Source organism: Triplophysa rosa, linkage group LG5 (assembly GCF_024868665.1).
Source record: "Triplophysa rosa linkage group LG5, Trosa_1v2, whole genome shotgun sequence".
Classification (NCBI taxonomy): Eukaryota; Metazoa; Chordata; class Actinopteri; order Cypriniformes; family Nemacheilidae; genus Triplophysa; species Triplophysa rosa.
In genome coordinates this window covers 12,777,337-12,801,004 of record NC_079894.1, presented here as the reverse complement: position 1 = coordinate 12,801,004, position 23,668 = coordinate 12,777,337, and the positions used below count along the sequence as shown (strand labels likewise).

General features: G+C 42.6%; 1 protein-coding gene across 2 annotated transcripts in view; it reads right to left on the bottom strand.

The window, feature by feature from the left end:
* The window catches only part of pbx1a (pre-B-cell leukemia homeobox 1a), a 73,062-nt gene that overhangs the window by 10,897 nt on the left and 38,497 nt on the right, over positions 1–23,668 (bottom strand). For both annotated transcript variants that reach the window (XM_057334522.1, XM_057334521.1), the window contains exons 3-6: positions 11,958–12,202; positions 11,496–11,686; positions 11,188–11,323; positions 10,622–10,781 (exon numbers count right to left, since the gene is read on the bottom strand). In XM_057334522.1, coding sequence (XP_057190505.1) covers positions 10,622–10,781; positions 11,188–11,323; positions 11,496–11,686; positions 11,958–12,202 — 732 coding nt within the window. The remainder of the gene's footprint in view (positions 1–10,621; positions 10,782–11,187; positions 11,324–11,495; positions 11,687–11,957; positions 12,203–23,668) is intronic.

Below are 23,668 nucleotides of genomic sequence, written 5' to 3'. Positions count from 1 at the left end.
GGTGAGAGTGAGAGAGAGGAGAGAGAGAGAGAGAGAGAGAGAGAGAGAGAGAGAGAGGGTGAGAGTGACAGGTACAGGGATAGATAAAGACAAGAAACACAGTCATGCAACAGTAAGACTGCAGTAAAGAAGTTTAGTAGTGCAGAGTTATTACTGTAAGAATTGAATGAAAGTTATGTGCTATGGTCTACAAGTAAAGGAAAAGTCACCACCTATAAACATACATTTATAATTGTATGTTTATAATCGTAATAATCATTTATTTCCTACAAAATAGAAGTATACATTAAAGTGTTAATATAATCAAGAATTTTACAATTTCCATCATATTTACAGTACTTTTTCATTTCTATGCATTTAGAGAATCGTGTTTTTAGCTTAACAACATGCTAATGCTACATTCTATAGACCACTTCGCAAGATGTAAAAAACAATGGTCTAGCAGCACTTCCGGTTTCGTACATATTAGGTTGTAGTTTTAAAAAACTGAAACAGGAAGTTCCCTTTCTGTTGGTCTCTCGACATTGTGTTGAGCCAACAGATGGGGTTCGCTCGAGAACCTATCAACTTCTGACTAGTTTAGAAAAGGCCAATGAAATTGGCGAATGAATGTTGCATGCCAGGCTCCCCGGGTATAAAAGGGAGATGGCGTGCTGCATTCATTCACCTTTTGTTCTTCGGAGCCTTCACACATGATCGACTTCGAGACTTCAACTCTACGCCGAATTACTGCTGGAATCTTATGATGTGGTGCAGCGGACTGTCCCTTCCTGCAGCGACTTCCCCTGGGCGTCTCGGCAGTGCCAGAAGTGTTCGAGTTTTTTCTCTAAAAGAGCAAATTTCTCCAGCGTGGCATGTCCCGCTGTTCTCATGGGTGCAACACACTCATCGAGGAGAGGGACGGACACGATGTCTGCTTCCAGCACGCTGGGCTCCAAGCCGCGCCCGCCCCCAGTGCTGTGTTTACCGGAAGTGCATGAGGAACTTAGTAAGACCTGGAACGCCCCCTTTTCGGCGCGTCTACGCCAAACAAGTTCTGTCACCCTCTCTTCCCTCGAGGGTGAGGCAGCTAGAGGATACGTCGATGTCCCCCAGCTGGAGAGTGCAGGCGGCAGCCACCTGGGGGACTCGACCTAAACTCCCATTCGAAGCATGTAGGGTTTTGGCATCTCTGGTGTCGAGAGCTTACATTGCTGCGGGCCAAGCTGCCTCCTCTCTCCATGCTATGGCCATCCTGCCAGGCCAAGGCGTTGAGAGAGCTCCACGAGGGTAAGATCGACCCAGCGCTTACGCAGGAATTCGGGTCGGGCGATGTCCACACTTGTGGTCCATGAGAGACACCTCTGGCCGAACCTTGCACAGATGAGTAACGTCGAGAAGGTCCGCTTTCTCGACGCACCCATCTCTCGGGCTGTTTGGTGATACTGTCTAGCAGCAGTTCTCGACAGTAAGGAAGCAGACAGAGGCTATCAAGCATATCCTCCCCCGCCGCGACTCGGCTGCCCTCGGCCATCGAGTCCTGTGCACCGTCTGCTTCCCAGCAGCCCTGGTCCTCTTCGACGCCCTCCGGCTCCGGGTCCCCCACTCAGGCGGCCCCCCAGAAGAGATATCGAAGAGGAGACCATCGCCCCGTCAGCAGCCGCGGTGAAAGCAGAAGCGGCCCTCATGGGAAGACCCCAGGGAGATTGAGTATACCATCGGGCCCGACCCCAGCCATTCCATCGCTGGGTGGTCGATCCGGGACGGTTCCTGCCCCGTCCCAACAGCCCACTCTCTTAAGAATTTCCTCTCTCTCTGGGTGTTTATCACAGCTGCTGTCACCCTCTACACAATGTTGTTCGGCAGCTCGAGGTTGCGTCACGGCGAGACCCAATGTCGAGGATAATCAGTGGCCCTCAGCACTCTCAATCGACAGTGCGTTGTGCTACACCATCGCCAGGCAGGTAAGTCAGCAGAGCCGATCTCCTCCCCGGGGGCTACCCGCGGCGAGGGATCCGCACTGCCCGCCATCGAACCACCCCCTGAGAGGTCGATGAAGCAGATCGTACCCCTAGCCCCTGTCTCGGTCCCTGGGAGCCTGACAAGAGCTTCCCAAACCGTCACGGGGGCTACAGGATACGATCCGTCTCGGCTACTCGATCCAACTCACCAGATGCCCGCTCAAGTTTCAGGGCATCCTCTCAACCTCAGTCAGAGGCAAGGATGCTCCTGTGCTTCGGGCCAGGGTTGCCACCCCTCTGGCAAGCGATCATGCTCGTCCCTCTAGCCGAGATGTTCAACGGGTTTCACAGCCCATACTTCATCGTCCCCAAAGAAGGCGGGAGTTGCTAGATCTGCGTACCCTGAACAGGCACCTACTCAAGCTGCTGTTCAGGATGCTCACGAAGAGGCGCATCCTGGCATCTATCAGATATCAAGATTGGTTCATGGCAATCGACCTGAAGGACGCTTACTTTCATGTCTCCCTTTCGGTCTGTCCCTGTCCCCATGAGTCTTCACAAAGATCGTGGAAGCCGCCCTCGGGGAGAGAGGTGTGCGGGTACTAAACTATCTCTACGACTGGCTCATCTGGGCACACTCGCGAGCTCTGTTGTGTACACACAGGAACCTAGTGCTCCGGCACCTAGATCGGTTGGGACCACAGGTCAACCGAGAAAAGAGCAAGCTCTCCCCTGTGCAGAGCCTCTTCTTTCTTGGTTTGGAACTCAACTCTGTCTCCATGACAGCACGACTGACTACAGAACGCACTCAGTCAGTGTTGAACAGCCTGATCAGCGGTCCCCCTGAAACAATTTCAGAGGCTCCTGGGACACATGGCATCCTCGGCGGGGGTGATACCCCTCGTGTTGATGCACATGAGACCGTTCCAACATTGGCTACAGAGTCGAGTTCCCTGGAGAGCGGGGCACGCCGGCAGCAGGCGCACGGTTACGCCTCTCTGCCGACGCACCCTAACCCCTTGATCTTCAATGACCTTGTTACGGACAGGGGTCCCTCTCGGGCAGGTTACGAGGCGCGTCGTGGTGACGACAGCGCCTCCCTACAGGGTTGGGGTGCGGTGTGCACGGGCACGCAGTGTCGGGGTGATGGACGGGCCCCCGCCTGCGCTGGCATATCAACTGCCTAGAGTCATTGGCTGTGCTACTTGGGCATAGCGTATATCAACCACAGGGTGGCATTCGCACACGGCAGTTAACACGACTCGCCCGACGCCTTCTGCTATGGAGTCAGCAGGTGATCAGCTCCCTACGAGCCACATATATCCCAGGCGACCTGAACCAGACAGCCGACGCGCTCTCTCGTCAGTTGATGCCTCGCGGAGAGTGGCGACTCCACTCCCGCGCAGTCCAGCTCATTTTGGTGCAGTTCGGGCAGACTCAGGTAAACCTGTTCGCCCCCCTGGACACCACCCATTACCCGCTATGATGCTCCCTGTCCGAGGCCCCCCTCGGCACGGATGCTCTAGCGCACAGCTGGCCGCAGGACAACCGGAAGTACGCCTTCCCCCAGTAAGCCTCATTGCACAGACCCTGTGCAAGATCAGGGAAGATGAGCATCAAGTGTTACTAGTTGCGCCGTACTGGCCCAACCGGACTTGGTTCTCGGAGCTAATGCTCTTGACAACAACTCCCTCCTGACCGATCCCCCTGACGAAGGACCTGCTTCCCAGATGAAGGGCACGTTATGCTAGGACAGACCTCTGGAACTTCCATGTCTGGACGGGACGTGGAGATCCTGAGTGGCCTACCCCCTGCGGTGGTTGAGGCCATCACTCAGGCTAGGGCCCCGGTCACTAGGCGGCTATATGCCTATAAGTGGCGCCTCTTCTCGTCCTGGTGCTCTTCTCGAAGAGAAGACCCGCAGAGTTGCTCGATCGGGAACGGGCTGTCCTTTCCTCAAGAGAGACTGGAGAGTAACCTCTCCCCTTCCACACTGAAAGTGTATGTAGCCGCCATTGCCGCTCATCACGACCCAGTTGCTGGAAAGTCTCTGGGACAGCACGACCTGGTCATTAGGTTCCTAAGGGGCGCAAGAAGGCTACCGCCTCGTCTGCGCTCCATACCCTCTTGCGACCTGGGGTGGTCCTGGCGGGCCTCAAGTGGCCCCTTTTTGAGCCCTTCGGAGATGCCGCTTTTCCTCACCTCACGATGAAAACGTCTCTCCTGATGGCGCTCACCTGCAAAAGGGTAGGGGACCTACAAGCATCCTCCGTGTCCACAGATTGCCTAGAACTCGGGCCCGATGGTTCTCACATTATCCTGAGACCCTGGCCCGGCTACGTGCCCAAAGTTCCCACCACGGACCCCTAGAGACCAGGCGGTGAACCTGCAGGTGCTCCCCACCGGGGAGGAAGACCCAACCCCATCCGTGTTGTGTCCAGTACGTGCGTTGCGCCTCTACTTGGACCGCACGCAGAGCTTCAGAAGCTCTGAGCAGCTTTTTGTCTGTTTTGGAGGTCAGCAGAAGGGGAAGGCTGTCTCCAAACTGAGATTGGCGCACTGGATCGTGGACGCCGTCTCCACCGCGTACCGATCTCAAGATCGCCCCTGCCCGTTAGGAATGAGGGCACACTCCACTGGAGTGTAGCCTCCTTGTGGGCACTAGCTCAAGGCGCCTCTCTGGCAGACATTTGCAGAGCTGCGGGTTGGGCTACGCCCAACACCTTCGCGAGGTTCCACAACCACAACCGGTACCACAACCGGTATCAGCCCGCGTCCTGCATGGCAACATGTAGTACCGGCAGCCAGTAGGGCGTACGCCTGCGAAAGCCCTTCCCCCCTTCCTCTAGGTGGGTCAGTCAGCTATTTCCGCCTCCCTTCTTTCCCCACTGGGTAAAGAACAGGCATTCCATCAATCACTAAGCACCTTCCTGGGGGCAGGCTGGGCAGAGCAGCCCTGCCCCCTTAGGCCGGGTAACAGCTGAGTTATCTACCACATAGCTCTAACCGGACCTAGTGCTCCAGGCGTGGTAACCCCCCCCATCGGGCAGTTCCGTCTGATGTATCCTCATGAATGGTTCCCACCTTGGCAACCCATGACCTCCATAGGTGGACTTCCACCATTGCGGTTAACTCCTTCAGTCCGCACATTTTCTCATGAGTTCTCCCCTGATGATGAGACCATGTTGGTGTCTCCACTAATTCCTCCCTACGGTAGGTAGTGGTCTCTGTAGCGTTTTTTCCCCCAGGGGGGAATAATGCTTACCCAGTGGCCCTTACGGTGCCAGGCGGCTTCTCGCTGTTAGAGAATCAAGGCCTCTGCCCGTGACGGCCGGTGGCAGGGGCTTCCCACCTTTTCTTCAAAAGCTCTGGGACCCCCTACCTCCCCACTGGACAGTTACAATTTCGTGCTAGCGCTCACGTCTGACTCACGCAGGCCAGCCAGCGTCGCTCCGCTGGAGATTGTGACGTGGCACAGCGCTGTGGTGTTTTCCATAGGAACCACATCTGTCGGCTCGACACAACGTCGAGAGACCGACAGAAAGGGAACGTCTTGGTTACGGATGTAACCTCAGTTCCCTGATGGAGGGAACGAGACGTTGTGTCCTTCTTGCCACAATGCTGGCTGCCCGCCGCAACAGTCGAGGGATGCTCAGGCTCCTCAGACCAAAAGGTGAATGAATGCAGCACGCCGTCTCCCTTTTATACCCAGGGAGCCTGGCATGCAAATTTCATTCGCCAATTTCATTGGCCTTTTCTAAACTAGTCAGAAGTTGATAGGTTCTCAAGAGCGAACCCCATCTGTCGGCTCGACACAACGTCTCGTTCCCTCCATCAGGGAACTGAGGTTACATCCGTAACCAAGACGTTCTTCTGGACCAGTGTTGGACCAGCTTTGTTTACATCATCCCAAGTGGTCTATAGACACTGGCCCATTTAAAAAAAAAATTTTTTCAATCTTACATAATTCAATCTTAAATGTATTCATATATACAGTACATACGAATATGGTCTATAGGAATTTATAGGAAGGAGTTTCATTTTCATTACCAATGTAGACAGCATACTAGGTGAAAATGCCAAACGCTTACATATCAAGCGTATGCACAAAACCATCTATAACACTTATTAAGGTATTTCAAGAACAATAACAGGTTAGAAAGAAAGAGGCTGTTATTGATGCTACAATCTAAAATTTGCAATGGTCTGTACTGCAGTTACACTGCATTAGCCAAGTCATTTACGACGTGCTAATTGAGTCACATAAGGAATCAAAGAATGCCATTTGTCTTTTAATGGATGAGAACTCCCCAGATGTTTAAGAGAGAACAGGGCTTAACTTAATTTCCTCTTAAAACGCTGCAGGGCACTAATCAAATGTACATGGACCTCTAATCATTTCAAGGCTATAGGACAAAAGGCTTGACCATCTAGTCATAATGACATCCGTGAGGTCAGCTAGCTAGTCAACATCGGCCGAGCAGGCTGGCAACCTTAGGTGCATTTACACCTCATTTTAGCCCAATAACTGTTTAGTAATATTGCAACACACAAGAAAAACGTGGCAAGAGGGAACTGATGAGTAAGTGGTGATTTTTTGATGGTTAAAAGAAAGAACAGCAACCGCTTGTTATGTGAGCTACGCTGCAAGCCAAGTTGCTAATATAGGTTAAGAACAGTGGAGAGATGTTCTATGAAGGTCTCTTACTGGGAAGGATTAAGGAAAACTATAGTAAAAGGAGTGCATTAAAGGTAAAGGTAGGCAAACTGTGGGGCATTTAAAGTGTTACCTTGGCAACACGTGACTCATTTCCCTACACTCAGTTTTATATGGTGAATAACACACACATCACATGAGTTGAATTGCAGTGTGGCTACTCAAAGTCCAGCTACAGAAGTGATTTGCAACGACTGCAATTCGTGTCATTTGTGTGCAGGGCTGGGGAGTAACCAAGTAAAATACAAAATTTGAGTAACTGCATTTCATTACAGTTACTATTTAAATGGTGGTAATCAAATTACAGTTATATCTGAAAAGCATTTTAGATTACCAAAGTGATTTTTTGAATTTTAATGGTATTTATTTCATTTAAACCTTATATTAACTGTAATGGGCAATTAATGTAAACAGCAATCAGTGATTCTCTGACTCTGACGATCTGCAAAAGCATCCTAAACTACAGTTCTGCTCATAGGTTTCATATGCAAAATTGGAATAATAAAAAAATAAGAGGGATCTGGGTTCTTAGATAATCGCATATTAATTTTATATACTGTTCTGAATAAGCTATTTCAGGCAATAGAAGTTTACATATACTCCATAACACAAACTGAGTGAATTTATACAAAGTGCCACATTAAAAAAATGTACATACCATTGAATCTTTAATGTCTGTGGTAACCTGAATGATCAACGACTGTTTTCATGTTTTGTGATAGTTGTTTGTGAGTCCATTGTTTAAGTAATTTGTTTGGGTAATGTTGTTTAGAACCTTTTATCTCACAGATCTTTTATCTCACAGTTCTGACTTTTTCTCACAATTGCGAGTTTGAGAAAAAAACCCAGAATTGTTATGAAGTCAAAATTGCATGAAATAAAATCACTATAAAAATTTCAAAATTGCGAGATTTCGCAATTGTGAGTTTTTCATGCAATTCTGATTTCATAACTTGCAACTGCGAGTATAAATCTTGCAATTCCAAAAAAAAAACAGATTCAGATTCAGCATTCAGAGAAGGGGGGTGAAAATGTTTAAGCAGGATTACGTGTAAAGAATTTTTATTTTGTTTATAGATGATATTTTTTCATTTAGTACTGCCCTTCACATGTATAACCACATGTTTCCCAGAAGACAAAATAAGTACAATTTAGCCTCCAATTCAAAAAAGTTTACACACCCCAACTCTTGATGCATTATGTTTCTTTCTTGAGCATCATATATACAGCCGAGGAAACTTTGAAGAAATTTTGAAGAGACCATTTCAAAATCAGTTTTTCTGTTAGATGTGTTAGATGATTTGGACTAAAAAATGAGGAAGCAGGCAGCTAAGAGGAGCCCAGCATAGATGGGAACTAGAGGTCTTCATGGAGGACCCGGGTTCGGGTCTATATTTTAACTGGTTAGCCGGGTCCAGGTCGGGTCCAAATCCTATTAATTCGGGTCCGGGGTCTATTTAATATTTTGTGTAATACCCGAGTCCATTAAAATTCAGCACCGTTTGTGTTTTGTTATTTATTTTCAACTGGTAAAATTAGGTGAAAAAAACGAGCGAGCTGAGGTTGCTCCTGGGCAGGCAAGTTAACGCACATGTGCACGTCATGTTTCTATGGCAACCGGAGCTTCAGCAATGACAAAGTGACTTTAACAATTGACGAGTGGCTCTTTTATTTAGAAGGCGGGACTTATTCCACCATCGCGCGCATTGCAACTTATCCCATTCCATGTTTATATTGATATGAAGGCTGTGCAAAAATATCGATACATGTAACTATCGCAATCTTTTTTTTTTCGATAGTGATACCTCTACTATCTATATTTTTTTAAATCATGTCATATACATATGGCCAAAAGTAAGTGGAAGCGAGCATGGCGAAAAATATAAGAACACTTGGAGCTCTCAGAGCTGATGTGTAGGTGTGCTTTGATTTTCAAAATAAGTAATGGAGTAATGAGTTATATAAAATAATGCTGTTTGTAGGCTTCATAAGTCATGACACAAGTCGCTTGGCTACTGCAGTGCAATAGACAAAAAGTTTATTAAGAAAAGTAACAATGACATTTATTGTGCTTTCACAGATGTGACACCAGGGCATTTACAGCACAGATGAACCAGGGGTTTTACACTGCCAGTGCCCATGTTCATTGTTTTAACTGTAATGCACCACAACAGCCAAGTGACTTGCGTGAGCCACCTTATTCCCCTGTGCTACCCACTTGAGGGGCGCAATCCACAGTTTGAGAACCCAAACCTCTGATCTAAAGGTCCATGCATCGCACATCATGGCCACTCTGCAGAGGTAAGGGATGTTTTTACACTTATCCTTACAGAAAACCCCCAGTGGTGCACAGCATGTTGTATTTCTAGCTCTACTTTTTACATTTTCTATTTAAAGTATTGCAATATATCGCAAATGTGTATCGTATCGAAATACATAGCAATATATTATATCGTGACCCATCTATCGTGATATGTATCGTATCGGGAGGCACTTGCCAATACACAGCCCTAGTTGATATAAATGAAGCATCTTGTTATATCTTAAATTGTTGTTCAGACTCGGCTCAGAGCACATAGATAATAACAAAGTAATGCTGCTAACGTCTTTTGAAGCCCTTTTTTAAGTTGCCAGTCAGCGCCATCATTTTTTTTTACATTTTCACTAAACTTTGATGGCTCACAGTACATTTTCTGTAATGAATATATGGACAAACAATATACCAAATGAAAGAACAGAGTCTGCCGTATTCTTCTATCTTCATTTGTTGTTTTTGATCACCTAGTAAATGTGGGAAGGTTTCTTCAAAAATGCATCATTTTGATTAAAAAGCTTAGATAATTAGAATTTTTTTTTATCAAAGGCTCTGCCCAGATTAGATGATTAAAAACAGATAAAATATTTACCCCCAAAAAACAGATTAAATATACACGTTTTCCAAAGGTGTGTAACAACGCCACCTGCTGTACAACAGTACAAACACCGATTGCTGTAATAATTCGTCTTTGGCAGGGAATCGTTGCATTTTAAAGGCGGGGTGTCCGATTTCTCTTAGTAATGTTGATATTCAAATCACCAAAACAGACACACCCCTACCCCCATCTTTCGTCAGCGCTCGGCTCGACTAATGTCCATCCTGTGCACTGTACACCTTACTGCTGATTGGCTACAAGGTTGTTTTGGTACTCGGCCCGACTTTGTCTAAACAAGCGTAATCTGGAAATCGGACACCCCTCCTTTAAATGACTAGATAACTTGTCAATGGCGGGGAAAGAGTTGAGCATGTTCGTTCAATCGGCAAGAAAGGAATAACATGGATACCACATTAGCAATGAGGATTGCATCGCAATCCGGTGCAAGGGAGTAGTAGGTAAGACAAAAAAAAATATTTGTGCAACTTGTTTATAGACTTAACAACAATTTGCTGTGGAATTTGTGCTGATCGGGTCCAGTCGGGTCCAGGGTCTGTGTCTTTCCGGCCGGGTTCGGGTCTAATAATAGTCGTGTCCGCGTCGGGTCCGGGTAGAAAATTTATGGCATTTCTCGGGTCTTAATGGGTTCGGGTCCAACTTTCAAAATATTGGACGGGTCCGGGTCGGGTCTGTGTAGCACAATCACAGGCCTCTTTGGGTTCGGGTCCACATTTTTGGACCCGTGAAGACCTCTACTGGGAACTACTTCAGTAATGTTTAACAAGCATCTCAGGGTGAGACCTGAAGAAACTGATTGATAAAATGACAATTCTGCAAATTCAAGGCAAATGGTAGCTATTCTGAAGACACTAAAATATAGATTTGTTTTGATTTTCTTTAGTCACAACATCATCACATTATTGTTTTGATGAGTTTTGTATTATTGTACAATCTAGTAAAATATGAATAAGGAATAAATAAGTCATCCTAAACTTTTGAATCAGTAGTGTTCACAAACTGTTGGGATGGGATAGTTTTAGCACAACACTCACCGGCTGAATTTGGTGTAGAAGGCGAGTTGGCTTGACTGCCGTGGGTGGAGACGCTGGTTGCGGTTGCTGCGGTTTTGGCAGCGTACATATTGGCTTCTTCTTGGAATTTGCCGATGTTTTTCTTGTATCTGATCCTCTTGTTTCCAAACCAGTTGGATACCTGAGCAGACAAATAAAATGAGGTATAAAACAGAAAGAAAAGTGCAAGGCTTTAAATGACATTTCCATTTAGTCATATCAAAAGCGACTTACAAATGAGGTAAACATTTGTACCTTGAACCATTTTATAATGATTACAGTATCTAAACAAACTCTCAGTGTGTGCTGGACATAAACATATTTGTGTCACCATAAGAGAATTTCATACTTTGTACCCTGTGTTTTGGTCACAATTGTTCACAGAACCGAATAGAATAGAACAGCTTTGTTGTCACTGCACAACTGTACGATGAAATTTAAGAGTGTCATGCCATTCATTAATGTTTTCACATTGGGATATTATCAGGGTGCATTTAATATTTGAAAATCCTGCCCTAAACCGCATGTAAAAAGAAAAAGCGTCTCACCTGTGACACTGTAATGGAGCATTTCTTTGCCAGCTCTTCCTTGGCCTCCTCGCTGGGATACGGGTTACTGAGGTGCGAGTAGAAATATTCGTTCAGGATCTCTGTGGCCTGCTTATTGAAGTTTCTCCTTTTTCGTCTAATTGAAATGAAGTCAGAGACAGAAAGAAAAGGTCAAAGAAAGGATAAGAAAAGAAAGAGCTAAGCCTTCACACTTTAACCTTGTTTTGTCTTTTTATATTGTAACAGTTGTTCACTTCATGTTACCTATGAAAATGAACATACTTTGATACACTCAAACGTGTACAGACCTGGCGTCTAGGAAGCGTGAGCGTAGGATCATGACGGCCTCGCAGGTGCTCTGTTTGAGCTGCATCTGGATGGAGCTGAACTTGCGGTGGATTATATTCACCATGCGCTCGATCTCTTTGGGCGAGATGGGCCGGGTGCGAGACTGCTCTCTCAGCAGGTTCATTACATGGGTGGTGAACTCGTTACACGCCTGAAGATGCACAGAAGGGCCGCACATGGTTCAGTCGCTGTGCATATAAACACATCAACAGGAGGTGTCCTCCTGCTCTTGTATCTCGAGATCAAACGAGTCACATAAGGACAGTCTGTTTATGCTGTTACAATTTTGCTACAATCTTAAGTGCCAAGTCTTACAGTTTTAAAACGTTTCAGTTTACACAGGTCAGTTCTAGAATACACACGTCTTTTGTGGTGTTGTGAGTGACTGCCATGAAGTCCAGACTCAGCATCTGTTCTCTCACCTGCTCATACTTCTCTAATTCTGTGTGGTAGATCTGACGGATCTGGGACAGCTTGGCCCGGTAGTCGGAGTGTTCGGCCGAGTTATCTGCCCCGGCCCCACCCGCCGCAGCGGCTGCGGCCGCAGCTGCGGCAGACCCGCCCCCTTTCTCAGGTCCAGACACGCCCTCAGCTAGCAGCATGTTGTCCAAGCGCATGAGTTGAGCATCTGGTGGCTCCTCCTCTTGAGCTCCTCTGATACTCAATACTGCAAGAAAAGGATAAAAACAACTTTTAACCATCAAATACAATTTTTGATCAAATTGACTAAATAACGTGAGCTGAATTTTAAATAGACATTAGGGCACTTAAAGTCTCAATGCAATTAAAAATTACAATGCCTATTTCATGAAATATTGCAGCGTTTATTGTAAATAGTTTATCAATGTGGGTCATTTTCTTTTAAAAATTTGTGTGCCCTCATAATCTTTAGTTAAAATCTGGAAATGCATTTCCTTCCGTAATGACTATCCATCTTAAATGATGTATGTTAGACGGATGGGGCGGAGCATCCAGTAACTCCTCCCCTTCAACTGTTCAGTTCCATTTCAAAATGCAACGGCTGTTTTTATTCATCCAATCAAATCGCAGAGAAAGACGAAAGCCACGGCCACTATTTTTTTCATTAGAAATTCCATTTCACTCGGAAATGAGTCAAAATATGGAAGAAAAACGATCGCAACTTCCGGTTCACGGGGACTTTAAAGGTGATGTGTGTACATTTTAAATGAGACTTTAAGTAAGCTATTTTTCAAAAAGTGTAAAACTCTGGTACCATTTCTAGAAACCTGTTTGAGTCAGTCATTATTTTTACAATTCTATTTAGTGATGTCGAAATGACACGCTTTACCTTAAAAAAATGAAGATGAATGGATTCATATAATATGAGTGACCCCCATAACATTAATGTTAAATGCCTGTAATAAAATCAGCATAATACCATCACATTCTCCAATTATTGGACTTCAAAGAGCTTGAAGCTTGATATATTGGCCTTGCTTTTAATTGCTCTTTGTGATAAAATGTGGGACTATATACCAATCTTGGCAGGGTTTGAGATAATAAAACCACAGTTTCATTGATCTGGACCATCATTTTAAAGAAACAATTATATCTGCTTCCATCAGTGTTCTTCTTTAGTTCTTTATCATGTAAATTACTCATTGATGAGTAAAAAAAGCTAAATGGAAGTGAATTATTGTTAAGATTTCATAAAGCCCGAGCAATGACAAAACGTGTCTGTCTGCTTCTATATTTATATAGCTGTTAAACTGTCAGAATCTCCTGAAACATTTCCTCTTTCCACATTTAGATGAAGTTAATATACCATGTAACTCTGCTCTTTGATTTTAAGGCTGTACTTTTATCACTGGTTATATTGGCTGTATTACAGATTCTCAGTCCTGTGTCTGAATATAAAATGAACCTTCCTTTAAAGTTTAGCTTTCATTCAACCTGATAAAATACACATGTACTTTTCAAACAAATCTAATGAATGGCTGAGAAATGTAAATAATAAATGTAAATAATAAAATGCAACTAACCATGTATTTAAAATTAGTTTTAAATAAAATGAATTAAAATGTAAAAATGTTTTTTTTGTGAATATTAGTCCACCCCGTTTCCTAAAATATATGTGCAGGGGCAATGGTATTAAAAAATAACTGGGTATGGAAGCAATTACCTTTCTAAAACCACACACAGAATATTTATTGATATCAAAGTTTCCACATTTGTTTTTACTATATTTTCATAAATAATGTATATTAAGATGATGTGGCTTATCTTGTGCTTAACATAATGCACTGTTGTATCTTTGTGTGCCACTAGATGTCTCTGCTTGTGTTCTATTGAGTGAAGACAGATCAACAGCATCTTCACCAGCCATTCTGCCAGCAACAAAGAACTTCAGACAGCACATATATACTGAATTATAGAAGATTTCACGAAATACCATTTTCTGTGAGACTTGCTTCACAATAAAGATTCACAGCAATAACTGAAAAATCCCAACCAACACCAACAACCATTCAATACAGTGGGGTCTGCTTGATAAAAACTTAGATTTTACATTGTATTGGATTTAACATAAAGCAGCAACCCATACCAAAACAGAAGGCCTAACAAAAAATCTATAAACATTATTATAAAATTATTAATAGGCCAACAACATAGGCTGAACAGGGAAACTGACATTTTTCCTGTAGAACAAACACAGGGCCAAATACCAGTTAAGGACCATTTGTATACAGTTCTTGACTCACAACAATAAATCTTTGATTTGATCAGTATTGCAGTAGAAGCCATGCAAATCATCCCACGACATCATGCTAAGCCAGGGGTCTTCAACCGGGGGTCCGCGGTGGAACTGCAAGGGGTCCGCTAATTACTGTTTACTCAAAGGCAACTTTTTGTTAAAAATGTAAAGCATGGGTACAGAAATATTACAACCAATGTTCTCTTTAAGCTGCGCACGTGCGCGGCCGCTCGAACTCATTGAAGCTCCCGCGCATTGGGTGCGTGCAGACAAAAACATCCATTCAGGCCGCGGAAGCAAGCAATGGAAGAAACGTTACATTTTCATCATAAAAACCGGTAGGGTTAGAATCAGAATCACACCGCTTCTGCATTGTAAACTCTGACAGAACTATCGTACGTGTTTAAAATCAATGAAACGCGCACCGTGTAGTACTGATGATGCACGTCAAACAAGTTGCCCCGAAAATAACGCGGACTCGTTGCATCAAGTTGCTCGCCTTAGTCTGATATGATGCTCTGCAGAAAAAAACTGTTGTTAATTTTCGTTAGTACGTGTGCATATTGTGTGTGTGGAGTGTTTTGTATGTGGGTAGCCTATGTCTGTCTTCTGTGTTATAACTTTATTTGTTGTGGTACAACTTTAATTGTTTTGCTTATAGTCAATATGTCTCATGTACAGCTGCTTTGTAACAATGAAAATTGTAAAAAGCGCTATATAAATAAAGTTGAGTTGAGTGAGTGCTCTGCACACAGAGAAGCGGAAGAAAAAAAGAATGACAAAAAAAAAGAATGACAGTTAATAAAACGGCCTGATTTTACAACAGAATGCATAAAATCTGCACTGATTTCTTTCGCATTCAGAGACAACCCTACCTCCACTAGAATAGTCTTTGTGCCATTACCCAGGGTCAGTCATATCATTGAAGCCTTAATAAAAACTAGGTTCAAATAAATGTTTAATTGTCCATCTCACAGTAAAATGAAAATGTTTGATGCTGCAAATCCCTTAAAATAATCAAGCAATCTATATTAAAAACAAAAATAATACACAGCAAAGTATTTAGCCTGTGTGCAACAATAAGATAATAGTGCTAATGTAATGTCTTAACATAATATTGCTGTGACAATAGGGTTGTTTCTATTTAAATAGCTCCGTTTACACATTTAGCATAAGGGGTCCCCCTGCTCCACGCATCTCTCATCTAAGGGGTCCTTGCCCTGAAAAACGTTGAAGACTCCTGTTCTAAGCATTATGTCAGCGGGTAAGGCAACCAGCACATAGCAAGCTGTTTCGCAGACCCCAAACTTAATCAGCCCACCCTAAGCCCACTCCCACAGCAATGTCAGAGAGCTCCAGGGGTCATGAGTTCAGAGTGCAGGTTGAGCAACGCAGGAGAGGTCAGATTTCTCCAGAGACCGCTAGCAGTACAGCAAACATCCTGCTTCATTAGCGCGTCCTTCAGCGAGCCTTCGCAGTGTGACGTGTGAGCGCGCTTTTATGCACGTTTCTTAAAGTAATTATTTTCATTCCGCCGTCCTCTCAGACAACCCTTCGCCGAGCCCTTTCTCGACCCATCTCGATCTGCTTTCAAAAATCCTGACCATCCAATTTCAGGCTCATCTCAACTGTCTGCCCACCCAACTATTTCACAGCGCAAAAAACACAACTGTATATCAATGGCACAACAAGCGAGAGAAAGAGCAAGTCTTTTATGCCTTTATAATAGAAAGAGACAGCGACAGGGGAACGTGACTGGCGTACAGCAGCGAGTAAAGAAAGGCAGCCTCAGAAGTGGGCTACGTTCATCTGGAGTGGAAATCTAATGAGGCAAATAATGATTTATTCATTCCAACCATATCCTCCAGTGCACAATTAAATGCATGAAATATATTAAATAAATACAATGAATACGGATAATCATACAATTCACTTTGCTGTTGCTTAATTACCCAAAACCGACGCAATGCACTTTATTTATTTTGATTCAGTAATGGCATGGCAATCGATTAGGCCGTAATGCTGCCAGCCCTGTGTGTGTGTGTGTGTGTGTCCTATATACCCAATGTGTTGCTGATGTGAACTGATCTGAACTCAACCACCCGCAGACAAACATTAACAACCTTCTGAGAGGCCTTTTTTTATTGTTGCTCACTGGTTGCTCTTTCAAAGCTCAGGAGACTGAATACTCAGTACCAACTTTGTTTCACATTTACAGTTTACGACATTACTGAGATCTCTGTAACTGTAGAGGAGACACACGTGAGATAACTGAGGTCAAATTTTTTAGGGGGAAAAAATGAAGCAGGACAGTAAAGCAACAGTCCTTTTGCTTCTAGTTCATTATTTACAATAAGATGAAAATTTCAATCTGAATTTATTTCCTTTTTCCGCTCTGCATCTCTCAAGCTCCCAAACGCGAATGAAGTGTTAAGCACGAGTGATTTACATGTTCAAGTCAATGCAAAGACGTGATAGGACACCCTGCAGCGAATTGAGCGTTTCGCACGTAACGAGTTGAAAAATCTGAAATTTGGCGAAAATTCGCGCCGCGTTAACCAATCAGGAGATTGCTCTAGTAGTGATGTGATTATGACGTAGCGAGCGGAGGCAGAAATCCGAAACAACAATGTCGGACAAAATCATCGTTGCTGTATGTGGATACCCGGAACTGTACGATACATCTTACTTTTATCGAACCAGGAATTAAAAAGAATCTTGCTTGGAAGAAAGTGAGTGAGGAGGTCGAACAATCTGGTAAGTTGTAAAAAACGATCTTTTACTCAATTTGAGCTATATATATACGAGACTGGAGCCGCCTGGCAGAAGCCCCTCCCATGACGCGAATTCGCATCTGTTCTGAAGTGAATTTCACGCGCGAATGAAGCAAATTTCACGCGCGAATTAAGCGAGTAAACTCAAAATGTTCAAGCGTCCAACTACGCGCGAATAGCGCAAGTTGCATTTGGTGGGAACGCTCAGTTACTCACTCCGTTTTTACATGTGCTATAATAAACTGCAATTTTTAGAAATCTTTGACAATTTTTTCCTTCTTCAAAGCTGCGACTTCCCTTCAGAGAACTGTTAATTCCACGCTTCCAGCATTCACTTCCCCAAGCATTTTCCTTTTCATGGCCGATTTGCCAATCAAGAACCCACGCACCTGATAGCCAAACCTAATTTTTCTCTCTTCACTTCTAAAACAAGACCATGCAGGCCTGGTATTCCCTGTGATAATCCTGAGAAGGCTCCCATCCTCCTCGTGTTTGTTAAATTGTAATCTTTTTAAAAACGTGTGCTAGGTCTTGTAATCCTCCTTTAGAGCACTAAAAAAATATGTTTGAGGTTAGGCGAGAGGCGGCACTGGTGCAGGGGCTTCGAGCTAGGTTTAGTCAGGGAGGGTTTATCTTTTCAAAGTCTAAATCGAGGCTGGTATCAATTTGAGGGAATTAAGCTGGAAGTCAAAGAGTGGATGGATTACTATTGAGACAGGAGGATTTGGCCTGATTTTGTATCTAAAAGACAGAAATATGGCACATAGCAGATTCTCGGCTCTTTAGTTCTCCTCGAAACCTCCTTGGTGAGATGCTGGGTGTTGCTTATAAAGTCATGCTGCAAAAAGACATTGAAGAGACTATTAATCTAACAGAAATTTAAGATATTGGATATGGAAGGCTATGCTAGACTTTCAATAGGATAATCTTGAAACTTGGAGGTGATCTTAAATTGGAGGTTATATACAATATACTGTACATGAGCCACAAGTTCCTTGATTTCTTATATTTGGGAATTTTATTAAAACTTCATGTTATTTAAAAAGTGTGCTGGAAAGGTACATTGACTGGCATGTAAACTACAGTTAAAGGGACAGTTCACCCAAAAATTCTGTCGTAATTTACTCACCCTGTAGACATTTCAGTCCTGTATGACTTTCTTCTGCAGAACACAAAAGAAGATATTTTGAAGAATGTTGGTAAACAAAAACTGCTGGTCTCCATTGACTTGCATTAGTTTTGTGTTCACACTATATAAGTCAATAGGGACCAATGGTTTTTGGTTACCAACGTTCTTTAAAATCTCTATTTTTGTGTTTTTAAGAAGAAAGTCCTACAGGTCTAAAATGACACGAGGGTGAGTGAATGATAACAGAATTTTCATTTTTGGGTCAACTATCCCTTTAACAGCTGGCATTTGTGGTTGCCTTGCAGTGATATTGACCCCTCAGCATCCAGAACCAGAACTATCCGTTTTTTTAAGAATCAATAAAGCCTTGTTAGTCACAGGTTAGCTATATACTTCCACCTAAAACCAGAAAGAAACAAAGGGTGTCAGCGCATCAAAGTTGATTTGTTCCCAGGTGAGATTTATAAAGCTGTGCTGGGTGGATATATAAAGCCAGAGATAAAGCAATCGTTCCTCTCTGGCATGTTTTAATTGAACGGTGACAGGAGACAAATCCCACCTCTCTTTGTACTCATCTATAATTAAGCTGTGGATGGAAGGGGCCCTATCACTGACATTACATTGTGTTAATAGCACTGGAACAAATACACAAACACACACACACACACACACACACACACACACACTCACACACACACAAGTATATTGATGTTAGCAAGGAATCCTCTCATTCATTGAAGCTATTGTAAAACCCTGAAAATCACTTTATTTAGTATACTGTCATTTACACCAACACAAGATCCCATGAAAACTATACAGACGGACACAAGCACAAAGCTAGACAATCAAAACAATACAAATGAATCATGATGGCCACTGCTGTACTTCATTCGATGATACTGGCCAGCCCCTGCTCGCCCGGCCTCAACTCCCTGCGAGCGCCTTAAATGAAAGCATGTTTAATTAATGATGTTGAAGTATTCTGTCACAATTAGGAAGATGTATGGTCAAACAAGGTGCTTGTGATGGCCCTGACAAGGATGATGAAAGTTTGCCTTCCTGGACTGGCACAGGCAGCCAGCGTTGGGCCCTGGAGCCCCTCCAGATGCAGTCAATACGGTAACCTGAGACCTGAGATCTCCAAGCAGACACATGCAGTCAGCCAACAAAAGCATGTACTGCACCTCTCTACACCACACCACACTACCGCTTCACTCACGGCGAGAAGAATATACAGTAAACATGATGCCGACATTTAATGCATTTAAAATGTGTAATTAAATCTATTTACACAACAGCAATTATCAATATCTTTTATGTGCTTAATTTAAATCAAGCTATTAAACATCTAATGGATTGACAAAAGAACAGTTTGAATTGGAAAACATAAGCCCTGACACAATCTGCTTGTAATTTTGACAGATACAATAGTTATTTTAATGTGAATATTTATATTATGTTATAATGAAAAATGCCATAGTAAATTAATATGTATGATATAATATGGCACATTGTCATCTTTATTTTAAATAACACTTGTCCTTAAATGAATAGTTCACCTTCAAAATGAAAATTCTGTCATCATTTACTCACCCGTTGTTATTTTAAACCTGCATGACTTTCTTACTTCTGCAAAACACAAAAAAAGATATTTAGAAAAATGCCGATAACCAAAAACCATTGGTCCCCATTGACTTCTATAGTATGGACACAAAACCAATGCGGTTACCAAAATTTTCAAAATATCTTCTTTTGTGTTCTGCAGAAGAAAGAAAGTCATACAGGTTTGAAATGACAAAAGGGTGTGTAAATAATGACAGAATCTTCATTTTGAAGTGTTGGTACATTACCAGATAATTGCAGAAACTGTAGTAATTGGTAACCGTGGTTACCATAGTAATTTTGTAAGGTTTGTGGTGATGTATAATGTACGCAGTGTGATTGGCTGTAAAGATCATTAAAGCTTTATCTATCTCTGATCATCTGTTTTCTTTTATTTCTCTCTCTCTCTCGTGGTGTCATGGTGGTCCTGTCACAAACTCGTCCATGAGACCAACAGAGGGACAACAACATGTTAATGTAGCATCGGCATCATCCATTACACAGCCTGCTGTAACAGGCTGAATACTGTGAGCGAGAGAGAAAGAGAGACCATCTATGGCACAGGCAAAATAATAACAACCATTATCTAAAATGTAATTCGGCACAGCTCTGTTCTCTCGCCCTTTGACTGTATTGAAGGGACTCTAAACATGTTTAGCTGAACTACTGCATTCCTTGTTAATGCAGCATGCTGAGCATCTCATCCCAGCGTGCAAATAAAAGATGTTCAGTTGGTTTTTACTCATGTTTTGAGTTACAGAGTAACTACAGTCTTATACAAGTGAAGGGTCACACAAGGACACTTTTAAAATCCTATTAAAGCTTCTGTCATTACTAATTCGCCTTCATGTCATTCCAAATCTGTATGCTGTCTTTTTTTTCAGTGGAACACAAAAACAGAAAATTATGCTACTTTTATGGTGCTTTTTTGTGCATTTTAAAGCTTCGCACTCACCGTCACTATCTGTGTATGATGTCATATATTGGTCATTGTGTGGCAAGAGCACAAAAAAATTAACTTTTGTGTCTCACATAAACAAAATGACAGTATATTTAAGCGGAGTGTTCCTTTAAGAAAAGTCAATTCATAGAAACACAGTTCTAACCCAGTGTCCACTGGGTACCAAACATCTCACAGACGGTGACGTCTTATAGTGACTCTCCAAACAAAATCACAAAGAAGCTCAAGGAATCAGCGGATGACAGAACGAATGCTAGGCATGTAGAGGAGGAGGGGAAAGGAACTGAAACGGAATGGTAGAGTACGGTGTCAATTAAAAAAATGAACTGGAATACGCTGCCGTGATGACAGCTGGCGGGAGCCGAGATGACAGGCGTTACATTACGCAGTTCTGGTGGCTCCTCAGACCTCGTTGTTCCGTCTCCTGCCCCCTTCCCCCTCACCGCAAGCTTGCGGGTGCACGGCGACAATCTCGTGCTTTAGAGAGATCTAGTGTTCCCAAAACACCACTGGACCCGCAAGCTATAGCTAATAACCACGATTATCATTACCAAGCCTCCACCATGCAACCTGATAAACACCACGAGACAGTTCAGAGCTATGCACTTCCAATTAAAGGCCTTCATTAAAAGAATTTGTAATTCAAAACAGGCAACGCAAATGTCCTCGGGCTATCAAAGTCCTGTCTTCTGAGGTGCCTCAGAAACGCACCTCGCTAGATAGAATCAGACTAAAGCTTGGCGAGTTTTAATAGCCTTTGGGCTCCGTTAGTCATCTTTCGCTCGGGTATATTACCTGGATACGTGAAGCCACTTCATTTAATTTAGATGCTGTCTACAGAATAGTTATTATAGTTTGATTTTTGTTTTATTTAGGTATAATAATATTTTAAATTAGCTTTTAATTTTAGATTTTTTGTTTTATGTTAATTTTAGTGAAAGTTTTAATAATTTTGGTGTATGCTTTTGTCATTTTATCATTTATTTTTATATGTTGCGCTATAAGATTAATTCATTTTTATGTTAGTTTCATTTTAGTTTTTGTTTATTATTATAATTTTAGTGCTTTAAACTTATTTCAGTTTATTTTTGAGGCAAAATTTAAATTTTTCATTTAGTTTAAGTTTTTCCAATAATTTTTAGGTCAATATTTTATTTGATTTCAATGAACAGAAACGTTTCAAAATTTGATATTTGACAATGAGATATTAGAGATGTTGTTGCGGGTAACACAAGACTATTAAGCTGCGAAAGTGAAACGCTCCGCTGCCAAATAATAACTGCAAGTATTTAAATATTCCGTCTCCTAAAATGCAATCTAAAGTATGCATGAACTGACATTAATGCTATCAAAATGAAAATTCTGTCATCATTTACTCACCCGTTGTTATTTTAAACCTGCATGACTTTCTTACTTCTGCAAAACACAAAAGAAGATATTTTGAAAAATGCTGATAACCAAAAACCATTGGTCCCCATTGACTTCTATGGACACAAAACCAATGCGGTTACCAAAATTTTCTGAATATCTTCTTTTGTGTTCTGCAGAAGAAAGAAAGTCATACAGGTTTGAACTGACAAAAGGGTGTGTAAATAATGACAGAATCTTCATTTTGAAGTGTTGGTACATTACCAGATAATTGCAGAAATGATAACTGTAGTAATTGGTAACCATGGTTACCATAGTAATTTTATAAGATTTGTGGTGATGTATAATGTACGCAGTTTGATTGGCTGTAAAGATCATTAAAGCTTTATCTATCTCTGATCATCTGTTTTCTTTTATTTCTCTCTCTCTCTCGTGGTGTCATGGTGGTCCTGTCACAAACTCGTCCATGAGACCAACAGAGGGACAGCAACATGTTAATGTAGCATCGGCATCATCCATTACACAGCCTGCTGTAACAGGCTGTGTAATATAATAATATTTATAATGCTATCAAAAAGTCAAACAGCCGAAAAAACTGCGTCACATGACGAAAAACGCATCATCGTTTTTAAACCCCTCCGCTTTCCTCAACGGTGTTTTCAATTTCAAATGTATTCACTTTCGAGTGCGTTTTCGAAAAGCTCCGTTTTCGTTGACAAAAACGCCGCCTCAGTGTGGACGAAAGGCCAAAACGGAGAGAAAAAGATGCGTTTCCAAACGAAAGAGTACACATAACACACACAACTATCTGCTTTTCAAAAAGTTTGTGTGAATTTACTACATGATAACACACTGAATGCCATAAAAAAGTAAAGTGCACCAAGTTAAGCATCATTCTTTGTCAGCGTAAACATGCCTTCTTTCTATGGAAATCAAGGCTTAATATGGATTGTATCTTATTCATAAAACCCGGTGCTATTTGTCTGGCGCAATTAAAGTCACACAATCCCCATTTGTGGAAAGCAGGGAGTAAACTTTATTAAAAAGAGATGTTTGTATTCCTTTTCTATTGATCTTGGCAGCAGCAATTTGTCATATGATGATCAAATGATGAAGAAAAGCATAAACATACATCCAACCTGGATCGCAGCCATGATGCTGTATATGCCAGACTCAGAACCGAGCCTTCAGATCGGGAGTTATGTTGTACAAATTACGTTTAGCACAAATTTTTTGCCTGATTGTCCGATTTGCATATTTTTTCGCCTGCTAAAACATCAGCGATTTCCTTCTTTCCTTTGTATCGGTTAATAAGGGATATGTATTGAGTTTCCCGAGTTGCTATATAATGTCTGTCTCTTAAAGAGCTGGAGATGGGAAATGATCCCTTTGAAAGACAGCGACAGTGATCAAAGTCAGAATTAATTATGCACGCTTGTCTCTCCCCCCCCCCTCTCCTAGTGAATTTTGCTAATCTAATCAAGTCGGAACAGAATGGCTTCCTCTCTGTCATCTCTTGCATGTGTGTGGTGCCTGTTTACTAAAGGGAGAGGTGCATATGACTTAATCTCTGCTCCGTAGGG